The 13666-nt window shown below is 38.6% G+C and overlaps 1 protein-coding gene across 3 annotated transcripts in view; it reads left to right on the top strand.

Moving 5' to 3' along the window:
- GNAS (GNAS complex locus) overlaps positions 1 to 12873 on the top strand; it is a 158251-nt gene extending 145378 nt beyond the window's left edge. For all 3 annotated transcript variants that reach the window (XM_054845056.1, XM_054845057.1, XM_054845058.1), the window contains exons 6-12: positions 2455 to 2509; positions 5178 to 5251; positions 6023 to 6081; positions 7948 to 8068; positions 9177 to 9307; positions 9833 to 9900; positions 11705 to 12873. In XM_054845056.1, coding sequence (XP_054701031.1) covers positions 2455 to 2509; positions 5178 to 5251; positions 6023 to 6081; positions 7948 to 8068; positions 9177 to 9307; positions 9833 to 9900; positions 11705 to 11851 — 655 coding nt within the window. In that variant the 3' untranslated portion in view covers positions 11852 to 12873. The remainder of the gene's footprint in view (positions 1 to 2454; positions 2510 to 5177; positions 5252 to 6022; positions 6082 to 7947; positions 8069 to 9176; positions 9308 to 9832; positions 9901 to 11704) is intronic.
- Positions 12874 to 13666: the final 793 nt, after the last annotated feature.

The raw sequence follows: 13666 nt of genomic DNA, 5'->3' as shown, positions 1-13666 counted from the left end.
TCTGAACATAGTGTATTGATCTTTTCTGAACTCTCATGCTCCCGCTGTTGCTCCTTATTTTAGATGTATCAGACCGGATCGAATTTCTGCTACTCTTTTCTCCTTACAGACACATTTATTTTTCAGTTGAACAACTGAAAGAATGATCCCATTTCTTTATGTCTGAGCAAAAAATCAAACTGGTTTTTAAAGTCTTTGGCCCTTTCTGAAGTTGCTAGAGCAGACTTTTATGACAAGGCACATGCACAGGAGGAAATCTTCATTTCACGTATTGCATTGCACCGTTTTCCCTAAAATGCCACTGGAAGCAGGGTAGTTTTTCTGGTAACTATCACACAGTGCAAGATTTCCTTCTTGAATGAGCATTGTTACAAGTATCAGATGTTCCTGGATGTTGGAACTCGTTTTGGGGAGAAGAAGAAATGTTTATTCCATTCCAACTTGTTTTACCTGGCGTGAACGTTGCTGTTGGAATTCATCTCAAGTACAGTACTGCTGCTCCTATGTGGCTGATGTTTTTCAAGGAAATCATAGGCCTAAAAATAGTCTGCATAAACAACAGTAAGAGGTTTGTACTTTCAGTTCCAGGTTTTAGCAATATCTTGTTGTTATTTTCTAATTGTCAGTTTCCAAAATCCATTAAGCTGATTAGCAGAGTGTTTAAAAACAAAACAAACAAAAAAAACCCCAAAACTAAAAATTCCACCTCTTGTGGAACCTTGTACAAAATGTTATGCTTAGATAAATTCAGTACAGAAAGGCTGGGTCATTGCAGTAATCACCTTGATATCTTTATGCACATATTATGTTCTGAACATTTTTCAAACATCGTCCAACTTGTAAAATTGCCACATGATTCTGAAGCTGTGGTCTTAGGACAGAATATAATGTGGAAACACTCGTACTCGGTGGAATTCATGATTGTTGTACGTATTTAACATCCTCTGTGTACTGAACAAAAAGCTTTACTTCTTTTCCTTTGGATTAAGGAAAAATATATTAAATTACTTAACAGCCTGGAAGAGATGAGGAAAAAATCCAGCTTGCAAATTGCAGTACACATTTTGTTGTCAAGTTTATCCTTGTATATCTGTCTCCACGTCACCTTTTATGATTGAAATAGATCTTTATACTTTGTCTCGTGTTTTTAGTAGCGTATTTACTAAGATATATTTTAATGTGTTTAAAATTCTGTAATTCAGACTGAACAAAACCTGCTTTTTATTGTCTGTGAAACAAGATGGTCATCTAGTCCCTGGTGAGAAGGGTGTTAGGCTGAAGCCAGTGTTATAACATACAATTATTTTTCCTCCTTTCCCTGCTCTTCATTCGGTGTTTTAGGGGTCAGTTGGGAGGCAGGGGCTAAGACCCTGGCTGATTTTAATGGGACTTTGGATTCTGATTTGTGAATCTGGGACACATCTGACTTTCCCCCCTTTAAATTGTTGCCCGCGACTGGAGTTAATGCACTTTCAGCCTCCCTACCTATGTGTAGCGATCAGAAGGGAACACTCACCTTTTCTTTGTGATTTCTGCTTGGTAAAGAAAAAAATTCCTGCAAAGGAATTTAAAAGGAAACTTCAAGTGTATTGGTTTTAAGACTGTGATTAATCATTAATGTTACGGGTAAAGTTAACTGTAGAAGCGTTGCTAGATCTCCTAATAAGACTGAAATGGCAGGTCTGCATCCTGAAGCTGCTGCTTTGCTACGGCTTTGAGTCTCATAGTAACACAATAAAACAGAGTTAACAAATTGGGTGCTTGAGATTTTTGCTCTTTGAGTTGAAGTGAAAGATAGTTAGGAGGTTACAGTTAATTGGTAAAAACATTTTAAAGACTCCAGAATATCCTGTGTAGGTGACACCTGGTGAATTTGAATAAAATAAATCTTTTTATACCTATTTGGCCTACTACTGCCACTCCTCCAGAAAGTAAACTGAAAAACTGGTGCCAACAATTGACAGAAAAATCAGTATTTCCCCACACTTTACTGAACTTTTAATAAAATTGGTTTAGGGTTTTCATTTATTAAAAGAATTACAGTGACGATAAATTTTAAAAAATACTCATCTTTAGGGAAAGTTACATGTAGGCAATTATTTGATTCATTGTTTTACTGTTAGAAGTAGCAGATTATGTTGTACAATTTATATGAATAAATTAACTAAATTAAACTACTTGTATGTTTGTTAACGGAGAGAGCAGAGTGGGAGGGGGTTGGAATGAGATTACCAGTCCCGATTAATAAAACTGTGGATTTGGCCCTCTGCAGGGAGATGCTAGGAAGTGCAGGTTTTACCTTGTAGCACACCCATGTTGAGCAATTTAGTTGTATTTAGCATTTTGTGAATCTTGACTGCATTAAAATGTGCCAACTCTCCTGTCCGTTAATAAAGCGTTAGATAGTTTGTCTAATTTGAGAATGAAAAGTTAATCTTTTTCTTTCCTCCCCAGTTTTCTAGACAAGATTGACATAGTCAAACAAAATGAGTATACACCGTCTGACCAGGTAAGGAAAGCTTCATGAAGAAATTACGTGATTTATCTGCCCCCTCTGTCTCTGAGGCTAACTCTGTCATGAATTTTCCAACTGCCATTTCTGGCACTAATATAGGTATTACCAGGTACCGTACCTATTTAGTATTGCAGTTAAAATTACTTTATCATTTGGATTGAGATTATGTTTATACATGTAAATGTACTGTGAAATGAAAATCTGTCTAGATTTAAGACTTACATCATGCTTCTGTGACACTAAAACTCAAATATCCATTAGAATGAGTACTTTATAATGTTTGCCCTCCTTGCTGAATAACCATCATGTGCTTGCTTTGATGCAAAGTTGGTTGGTATCTTCTTAGCCCCACTGGCTCCCACTGTAGACCAGATTTTGTAACAATAACCTTGTTAGAAGATTTTAATTTTTTTATCAGAATAAGAATCGTACTTTTCATTTTGTTACAAATAACCTGAGGATCTTTTTAGGATCAAATCCCTAATCCAGAATCATTTGTATATTGCTAACTTTCTGCCCATAAATAATGCAATTAAGCATCTAGCATACTTCTATAGGATAAATAACCAAAAAAACCACATTAATGTCCCAAAATTTTTGCAGACAGTATTGGTGAGGAGAGAGCAGTTCGTATCCTTTAAAGTTGTTCAAGAATAAATCAATCAATCATTCATTCATCCTTTCAACAATCTGAGTTCTTTTATAAATGAGGCTTTCTTATCACTGAAATAATTCTGTTTTCAAGAAGCAAAATATTAAAAATATAGGTTAATATATTTGAAATTTGGAAATTGGAAACTTGAAAAGAAGTGTCAGGTTTATGTTGGAGGCTAAAGGTGTCAGGAGTTTAACTTGTATTTACTTATGCTTAGTATATAGTGCTAAATAAAGTACTTACGATTTACTTATAGTAATTACTTAAGTAAGGTAAGTAATTAGTAGTTACTTAAGTAAAATGATTACATACTTTTGCTGCTGTAAGCAAGCACATATAGTTACGGTGCTTGTTTGGGACCACTGACTACATCGGAACCCCCCACAAGTATATGTTAAAACAGGCCCATCTGGATTGTCCCCTGGGATCTTACATGTTTCTCCTGAGAGAGTGTAATAATCAAATCACTTCCTTTCTTTTTCTTTTTTTTTTCCTCCCCTTGAGGTGAGTAAGTGTTTGTTGGTTTGGTTTTTTTTCTTTTACCATCCTACTTGTATTGATTTCTAGAGCTGCAGAGCTCCTGAGAATCCAGCTTTCCAAATTTGCTTCTGTTTATTGGGGCATTCAACTTTTCAAACTCTTTCAAACACAAGTTAGAACAATGTTTAAATATATACATAGTTCAATATGAGTATTAAAATAGCCAAACAACAATAATTTACTATCAGAAAACTGATGTTAAAATATAGCCATTTTGTTTAATGATTTAACAGAGTTGTATAACCTTTGGATTTTGCGTGGTTTTGACTTTGACTAACCAGTTTGGTACCTGTGTAGTAAGAACAGAGCTTTTATTGTGCATATATTTTTTTTTTTTTTACAGTCAGTTCTGCTTACATGATCTTGTCTGCTACAGATTTTACTATTTACCCATTGTCTACGAAGAACACAAAAACTTGAAGTCCTAAAAAACCTTGAAGTCCTAAGTTATAAAACTTTTAGTTTACTTCAAAGTGGTATTTTGTAGTTATCTTTGGACTGTGTACTCAGTCCGAAGCCTGTGCAAATTAGGTTCTTCTAGATCAGTTACCCTCTAGGCACTGTACATGACTGTCACTGCTTTGCAATACACAGTAAATAAAAGCCAATAAAAGCAGTTTGGTTTTAATAGGATTTTGTAGCACTCGTAACAATTTCAGTTGTTTGTAGCTCACAACTTCTGGTGATCATTTTTGTCTCTACAGGAAATTTCAAATTTTATCTTTGAAAAGCCCAATTCTTATAAGGTTTAAGTGGTTGAACTCCCAGTTCTTTGAAGGAAAAAATGGAAAATTCTGAGATCTAGACACTTCTTTTAATAGCCAAGCACTGAACACTTTGGGGAGAGACAGATCTGTCTTCTGGGGTTGGGAATTGTTTGGTGGTAGTTTAAAGATCCCGTTGCGTGCCACTTTCCCACAGAAATCTGTGAATGCATCATCTAATCTCCAGGGATGGTTCTGCAATGCTCTGAACACTTGTGTTTGCTTTAAGTGGCCTGTAAATCATAGAATCATAGCATGGTTTGGGTTGGAAGGGACCTTAAAGATCATGTAGTTCCAACCCCCCTGCTGCGGGCAGGGACACCCTCCACTAGCCCAGGTTGCCCAAAGCCCCATCCAGCCTGGCCTTGAACACTGCCAGGGATGGGGCAGCCACAGCCTCTCTGGGCAACCTCTTCCAGTGCCTCACCACTCTAACAGTAAAGAAATGTTTCCTTCTGTTCCACACTTGGCACTTACAACCTGATTATGAAAATGTGTGTGCTTTAAAAGTTGAGCGCACCCCTACGTGTGCACAAGTTTTCAAGATTAAAACGTCAAATTAGGCTTCATAATGCTCCATTCTGTTTTTGCAGAACAGCATACACTGTCAGCACTGGGTAAAAGAGGTTTATTTCTGTTGTTGGATATACGAAGAATTATGAAGTATCTGTGTTGAATCGGTGATTTTTCCTTTATGTTCTAGGATCTTCTCAGATGCAGAGTTTTGACATCAGGAATTTTTGAAACCAAGTTTCAGGTGGACAAAGTAAATTTTCAGTAAGTATCCTCAGAGGTTTTTTGGTTCTGGTTTGTTTTTTTTTTAATGCAATGCAGACGAACACCAAGGTAAATTGGAGGACACACTACCATATAGTCATTGAGACTACTGCATTTCTCAAGTTGATGCTTAATAGAAAGCAAGTATTTTATTATTTTGAATTTAGTAGTCTGGCTTTAAAAAGAAACGCAAATTGGTGTGCAATTTTCTGCTTTTATTTTAAATCGCAAAGAACAAAATGTTTTAGATCTGTTTTTACTGATGCCTTTCCTGATGATTTGATTCATTGCTAGCTTATATAGTGAAACATTTGAGCAAAAACTTTGTACATGTCTAAGTAACAGAAAATGCATGTTCTCTTTACTGTCCCAGGTTGGAAAGATTGCTTGACCCAAACAAAAACTGTTGAGATTAGTCTGGCCTTGTTGACTTTAGATCTGTGATACTTGTTTCAGCAAATGACTTGTTGCAGGACCTTTTTTAATGTCTTGCCTTGTGAGGGTGAAAATGAATCTGCAGTGTACCTATGCCAGAATTTCTTACCCTTCAAGTGTAGGTGTCAGTGAAAGTAAACATAATTATATTTTGTGATGAAAGATTGCTTGCATATGTCGGTGGACTGTTACCTGTTCAGGTTCTCATAATCCTCCATTCCTTTTAGCTTCTATGATACAGAAGTCCTAAAGTTTCTTACATTTCCTGTTTGCATTCGGGGAAAAAAAACCCCCAAACATAAAATGTATTCTGACTCAATTTCTGCTTTTTCTTAGTATGTTTGATGTTGGAGGGCAACGAGATGAACGCCGAAAATGGATCCAGTGTTTTAATGGTATGATTAGAATTTATGTTTGTTTTATAAAATAGTTCTCTGCAAAATTTTAATGTCCAGTCTTAATTTTCTCACTGTGTGAAAGCCGCCATCTTTTCCATGTAGTTTGATAAGGAATTATCTGAACGTGCATATGGGATGGAATTTTTCTTGACATGTAAACTTGCGTAACTGCATAGAATATCTTCAGGGAGAACGTAGGTGGAAAGGAATTCAAGTTTAGCAACTTTTCATAGCTTGTCCATTTTCTTCGGCTTCCCTCTTTTTGTTTAATTAGGTGTTGTGGTTGTGCATTACTTGCCAGCTATTTGAGTGTTAAATTCCAGGCTATATTCTGTCCTCCAAGTGAAGGTTTAAATATGTTTGTGCCTATACAAAATACACAATTACGGGATAATTAATATATGCTAAAATCAGAATATCATAGTTTTGCACATAATTGCATCCACATCACTATGTCATGGGTGCTTCTTTCCCCATGAGCACCGACCCATTAATGCAGTATGAGAGTAGGGAACATCTGCTGCGTTAGGCGTGGTGTTGCATACGGTATGTACTACACTACAACAGTGTGTATGTATAGTGTGGCCCCAAAATGCCCTTGTCGAACAAGTTAATGATGAAATTTATAAACCTGTGCTTTTCTAGGGAGCCGTGCACATTAATACAATTTCTTGAAAAACAGCCCTTACTGAAAACATATAAACGAATACCCTCATTTAAGTAACCTGTATATAAGGCAGTTTCCTTCCAATGCTGACATAGCACCAGCCTAGATACGGTAAGACCTGAAATGTCTGCAGGCATTTAGTAAGATCTAGAGTCTTAACACTCATGTCCCAGGCAGTTTACTTTAGCAGATGATATTCTTCACTCCCATACACACAAAACAACCTAGTTTAAACTGTATCCTGGTACCTTCACTACAGCTATTTATTTTAGTCCACACAAGTTTTCTTAAAGCTAGAGTGGGTGAAAATATTTTTGTCTTTTTTTTTTTTTGTTGTTTGGACAAAATATTTAGGAAGATATGCAAAAGTCTAGCTTTTTGTAGAAAAGTTATGATGAGCTCCTACAGAATAGATAAAGTAGAATGCAACTTAGAATTCATCATATTTTGCTATGGTTACTGTCATAGAGTATCACCTGAACACTTTACCTATGTGTGGAACTACTGTGCAATATTTTCTTCTGTGCTGTTAATAAGATACTTGTTTGGGTTTTACCTCTGCTCCTTCCTCTTCCTGTTACCTCGTGATGTGACTCCTCTGCTGTTGATGTCTGAGGCAGATGAGCTTGGAAGTCAGTGTACAGGGTCTGGAGCGGCACAGCCACTCAGAAACACAGCGGTCTGGATTCTGTGATGCTGTGAATATCTCCCAGGAAAGAGATAGGGGCCTCTCAGCAGTATAGCACGCTATAGGAGGACTGGAGCAATTAACCGTGAATTCACAGCCATCTACTATTTTTATTATTACTATTCACGCAGATGAAAAGTGGCATTTGTCCTGAGGTCTTCCCCAAGGGCCTCCCTGTCCTATCTTGATAACTCAAGAGTTGCACCTTTTAAACCTTCTTTAAATTCTGATCTTAGCTTTCTTCAGTTTCTCTCTCACACTTCTCTTCCTTTCTTTTCTACATTTTCTGTCACTCTGTCAGCTTCTGCTCTGTGGTCTGCCTTTCCTATCTTTAATGGTTTCTTCGCTTTCTTTTTTTATTTCTGGTACCTAGAAAGCTGTCAGCAATAACATTCCAGCCTGTTCTCTTCGTGAAGCTTGAGAGTCTGGCAGCTTTTTATTGAACTTTGGGATTCCTGGTTATTCTAAAATCAGTAATTTCTTAACTGATGGGTATTTCTTGATTTAGATGTGACTGCTATCATATTTGTGGTGGCGAGCAGTAGCTACAACATGGTTATACGAGAGGACAATCAGACCAATCGGCTTCAAGAAGCACTAAACCTCTTCAAGAGTATCTGGAACAACAGGTCTGTGAATTGAAGTTTAATTGTTCGTATCACATAAATTAGTAATCCTATTTTATGCACATAAATTAGTAATCCTGTCTTATACTATAGTCAAGACTCATGTACTGGGCCTGGGTAGGATAGCGTTAATTTTCTGCATAGCAGCTCATATGGCGCCAGTTCAGATTTTTGCCCAAAACAATCCCAGTAACACACTGATGACGTTGCTGTTGCTGAACAGTTTGCAGAGCATCGAGGCCTTCTCTGTTTCTCACTCTGCCCCCCCAGTGAATAGACTGGGGGTGCGCAGTAGGCTGGGAGGGGACATAACTGGGCAGATGACCCAAACCGAACACAGAGATGTTCCATACCATGACAACGCCATGCGTAGCAATGAAAGGGCAAACAGAGGAGGTTAGGGTAGGGGGGTTAGCCATCTTTCGCTGGGCACCAGCCTACCCATGGGAGGTGGTGAGTGATTGCCTTTGCATCACTTGTTTTGTTTTGTTCTCTCTTCCACTTATCCGTCACTTATTAAACAATTATTATTTATATTTTTTTATCTGGACCTCCAAATTTCCTTGCTTTTATTCTTCCCTTCCTCTTCCCCCATCCTGCTGAGGGGGAAAGTGAGTGAGCGGCTGTGCGGTGCTTCACTGCCCGCCAGGGTCACCCCACAACAGCAGCGTGGCCTGTGTTATTTGCTTCTCACAGCACAGCCCAAGCTGGTCTTTAACCACCACTGCCTACCTGTTAGATTCATGTCCAATACACTCATCTAATCAAAGAAAACTCTGGAGTGTTACGAATTGGTAGTTGCCATATTGAGGCTGAAGTAATTAAAGCAGTGATAGAGTAGCACACTAAGAAGTGGATACACTCACCTATTTGATGTACTTGGATTAACAGTAGAAAGTGGGCGACTTTCACTGCCCACGGTAGAAGCCCACAAACCGAACTCAGGGTGCGTACACCCAGAATTACTGCATTGGATTCAGGTATAAAAGGAACCTTTCAAAATGATTATAGCGTGTCATGCGACTGTTGTCTCCAGAACTGGATTCTGTTTCTTTTTGCTGTATGATCCTAGCTTTGCCTTCTCAGAGTGTTTGGTTTCAATTTTCTACAGGTGGCTACGGACCATTTCAGTAATTCTTTTCCTGAATAAACAAGATTTGCTAGCAGAGAAAGTTTTGGCAGGGAAATCTAAAATTGAAGACTACTTTCCAGAATTTGCTCGCTACACTACACCAGATGATGGTAAGATTTTTAAGTTTTGTTAGCAATTTACCATTTCCTTGTTAATCGCTTTTGTAATTTTTTTCTTGTAATTCCAGATAAGACTTGAAAACTCTTGTGTAGATGTAATCTTCATTGTCTTTCAGCCAAACTGTAATGTCAAACTTCAGGCATTAATAATGAGAGAATCTTGTCTTTTATACATCTAATATGTTAATAATTTCATCATGCCAAAATCCTGTTACTTTGCTGGTGTAGACCGCAGCACAGCTTATCACAAATGTGTCCTCTGAGCTCCCCCTCGTCATACCTGTGGCCATTTCTGTAACCTGCCAAATGCCTCACACTATGGCCACTGTAATATTCCTTTGTTCTCCTGAAAACTTGCTGTTTTAAATAATATGTTATGTTTTTTCTTACCTTATAGTCAGTTTTGAAAAGTAGTTTCTATCATATGTAAGCAGAAAACAGAAAAAGTTATGATTTTTAGGTGCTATAACCAAAAAACATCTGTTTTAATGAGATACTTATTTTATTATTAATCAGCAACACCAGAGCCTGGTGAGGATCCCAGAGTTACAAGGGCCAAGTATTTTATTAGAGACGAGTTTCTTGTAAGTATTTCCTTTCTTTCAGTATTTCTTACATGATTCTTCTCAAATGTAAGCTGTTACATACCTTCTACTATTGCAAAATGTCATAACTTTTTGTGTTGTTTATATTTAACATCCACACTGCATAAAACACTGTTACATTTAAGAGCTTTGCTGTTAGCTGCTCTTCAGATATTTGTTTGTTGACACATGACATAATAGAATCATAGAATCCCAGACTGGTTTGGGTTGGAAGAGACCTCACAGCCCATCCAGTCCCACCCCCTGCCATGGGCAGGGACCCCCTCCACTAGCCCAGGTTGCCCAAAGCCCCATCCAGCCTGGCCTTGAACACTGCCAGGGAGCCAGGGGCAGCCACAGCTTCTCTGGGCACCCTGTGCCAGGGCCTCAGCACCCTCCTCACAGGGAAGGATTTCTTCCTCAGATCTTTTCTCGATCTCCCCTCCTGCAGCTTCAGGCCATTCCCCTTGTCCTGTCACTCCCTGCCCTTGTCACCAGTCCCTCTCCAGCTTTCCTGGAGCCCCTGTAGGGACTGGAAGGGGCTCTAAGGTCTCCCTGGAACCTTCTTTTCTCCAGGCTGAACAACCCCAACTCTCTCAGCCTGTCTCCATAGCAGAGGTGCTCCAGCCCTCTGAGCATGTTTGTGGCTTCCTCTGGACTCTCCCCAACAGCTCAATGTCTCTTTTGTCCTGGGGACCCCAGGGCTGGATGCAGTACTGCAGGGGTGGGGGGGGTCTTACCAGAGAGGAGTAGAGGGGGAGAATCCCCTCCCTGGACCTGCTGGTCACGCTGCTTTGGATGCAGCTCGGGACACGGTTGGCTTTCTGGGCTGTGAGCACACGTTGCCAGGTCATGTTGAGCTTTTCATCAATCAACACCCCCAAGTCCTTCTCCTCAGGGCTGCTCTCAATCCATTCTCCACCCAGCCTTAGTTGTGCTTGGGATTCCGCTGACCCACGTGCAGGACCTTGCACTTGGCCTTGTTGAACTCCATGCAGTTCGCACGAGCCCACCTCTCCAGCCTGTCAAGGTCCCTCTGGATGGCATCCCTTCCCTCCAGCGTGTCGACCACACCACACAGCCTGGTGTCGTCGGCAGACTTGCTGAGACATAGCAAAATAGCAAAAGAATTGGTGAGAATTAAGGAACCTCAAACAGAATGATGAGTGAAGTCCTGCTGTTATTAATGGCGCCAGATTTTTATTCCATGCATTATTTCTAAAGACAAACACTAATCAGAAGATGCATCCTCTGTAAAATATTAATGTTCTTTTCATATTACCTTTCCCATTACTGGTCAGCTGAAGCTATAATAGACATAGATTTTTTTTTTTAAAATATTATTACAATTACTTGTAATGGTGAGCATGGCAGTCAAATTGTGGAGCCATTTTAAAATTGAGGAAAATAAAATTTTGAGGGAGGCTTTCTATAAGCATAAAGCAGGGACAAAAGCCTTGTACAAGGAGGCAAAATCCCACTTTCTTCATGGACAAATTGACTGGGAGTTGTGTGGCTAAAGCCACCAAAGCTGCATATAAATAGCATTTTCTTGAGTTCTTGTTCAACTCTGAAATTCCCCAGTATGCAGTGACCTTCTCACCATATAATTCTGATCATTTTAAATTTCATGTTTTAGGTGTGAGAGTGAAAAATTGTGGTGTTTTGCCACTTAGTCACACCCTTTGAAAACACAGCTCACACATGTGTATCTTAAGCTTCATTCACCTGAGTTTTGAGAACATGGGGGTTTTTCCCCAGTCAGTTTTCTTTTAATACAGTATCTCTCTCTTACTTTTAACAGAGAATCAGCACAGCAAGTGGAGATGGAAGGCACTATTGCTATCCTCACTTCACATGTGCAGTGGATACAGAGAACATCCGGAGGGTTTTCAATGACTGTCGGGACATTATTCAGCGCATGCACCTTCGCCAATACGAGTTGTTGTGATGGAGAGCACTTTTTTCTGTGTTTTGGACTCCTTATTCCTTATTAAAAAAGAAAAAAAAAACACCCTTGCCCACATAGGGTGGAAGAGAACTGTTTGAATCTCCCATTGATTTGCACCCCTCAACTTTTTCTCCTTGCTGGACAATAGCAGCACTTCTAAGCTTGCTTCTGTACCCCTCGGACAGTTTGAGATGGCCCCTAACACTTAAAAGGCCATTTCCATGAGGATTCCCTAACACTGTTATTAACAAAAAAAGAAAAAAAAAACCCAAGGAAATAAAAACTAATTAATTAAAAGCCCTGAATGTGGAGCACCTGAAAGAATTGGGGATAAAAAAAATTAAAATGTAAAACAAAAATTGGGGAGAGAAAACTTTAGGTAATTTAGCACTGTTGTGGGCATAATCATATAACCCGTGATCTCCACTTTGTATCATTCACTGCATCAGACTAAAGAAGGTGCCAAGTCACAGACCAAGTTTGAAGACAGACACTTGAGTTTGGTTCTCTGACTGTAATGTGGCTTTGAACGGAAATACTGACAATTCTACAACAGACCTAGACAGTGCAAAAACCAACTGCTACCTTTCAGAAGGGTATTTTTAAAACCAGTCTTGGTGGTCTAAAGACAACCATGGACGTTTATGAATTGAACTGCGTATGGCCTGTGATTGCAGAAAGAGTTAACCACACACTGTTTTCAGTTTGTCCACTGATGATCCCGTCTGCTATAAAAATCATTATCTGGACTGTAGTCCTCACAGTCTTTCCCTTCTTTTTCTTCTTCCCTCCCCTCATTTTTTATTTTACTGCTGGATTATTATTCTTGTACAGACTGTAAAATGTATTATTTTGTACAACTTTATTGAAAAAAAATAACTTGTAGAAGATCTTTGTGCCTTGATTATGGCTGTACCTGTACAATGAGCTAAGATGTAAGTATGTTTGATTGCGCTGTACAGCTTTGTCAACCCTATCTGCAGCATTAGCTCAAGGTAGGGAAAATTTATCTGTAGTTTAGTTTTTCTGGTTTATAAAAGAAGGAAAAATACTGTTTAGTAAAAAAAAAAAAGAAAAAAGAAAAAAAAAAGAAAAAAGTACAAATTGTGCAAACTTAACCACTTTAAAAGTGAGGTCTTCAACAAGTGACCAGATGTTGCAGCATCATGCTTTTTAATTTTTAGCTTTAATTCATTTAAATCTCTATCCAAATGCAAAACATGGCTTGTTTCTACATAAACCAAATTTTGCTACAAATTATAAATGTTAGTCTTTGGTCATTCATAGTCCTTTTTGCTAAAGGCAAAACCAGAACAATAACAGACACGTAGGGCATCATGCAGGTCTGGTGACCATCTCTAGACTGGGCCAAATACCCCACCAACCTCCGCTTCCGCTGCGTGGGCGTACTGCTACCAGAGTGACAAGGTGTGCACTGCCCTTGGATTTGGCCACTGAATTCCAGTTTCAAATGACCTTTTTATTTCTCTTTTAATAAAGAGATACTTTAGAACCTTTTTGTTTTATATTAACTATATAAGTAGCTTAAAGTGAAGATGTGTGGATTTTTCTTAAACTTGAATAATTTATGCAAATTATATGCTTAGAACAACATGTGGTACAGTAAAAAGAAAAAGAGCAAAAATCACTGTAGCAATAAGAGAGCATGTAATTTTAGTAACTACTACACTGCTTTATATTTTATACCTAGGTGTTTTATGTCTCTGTGAGTGTGTTACTTTTTCATGTGTCTAAACCTACGTGTACAATTTGTACAGAGTCAGAAATTACAGCTGTAATAACACATCTAGAACA

This window comes from Grus americana, chromosome 17 (genome assembly GCF_028858705.1).
Source record: "Grus americana isolate bGruAme1 chromosome 17, bGruAme1.mat, whole genome shotgun sequence".
In the NCBI taxonomy this organism is placed as follows: domain Eukaryota; kingdom Metazoa; phylum Chordata; class Aves; order Gruiformes; family Gruidae; genus Grus; species Grus americana.
Note: the sequence above shows the minus strand (reverse complement) of the source record. Positions and strands in the feature narration are given on the sequence as shown.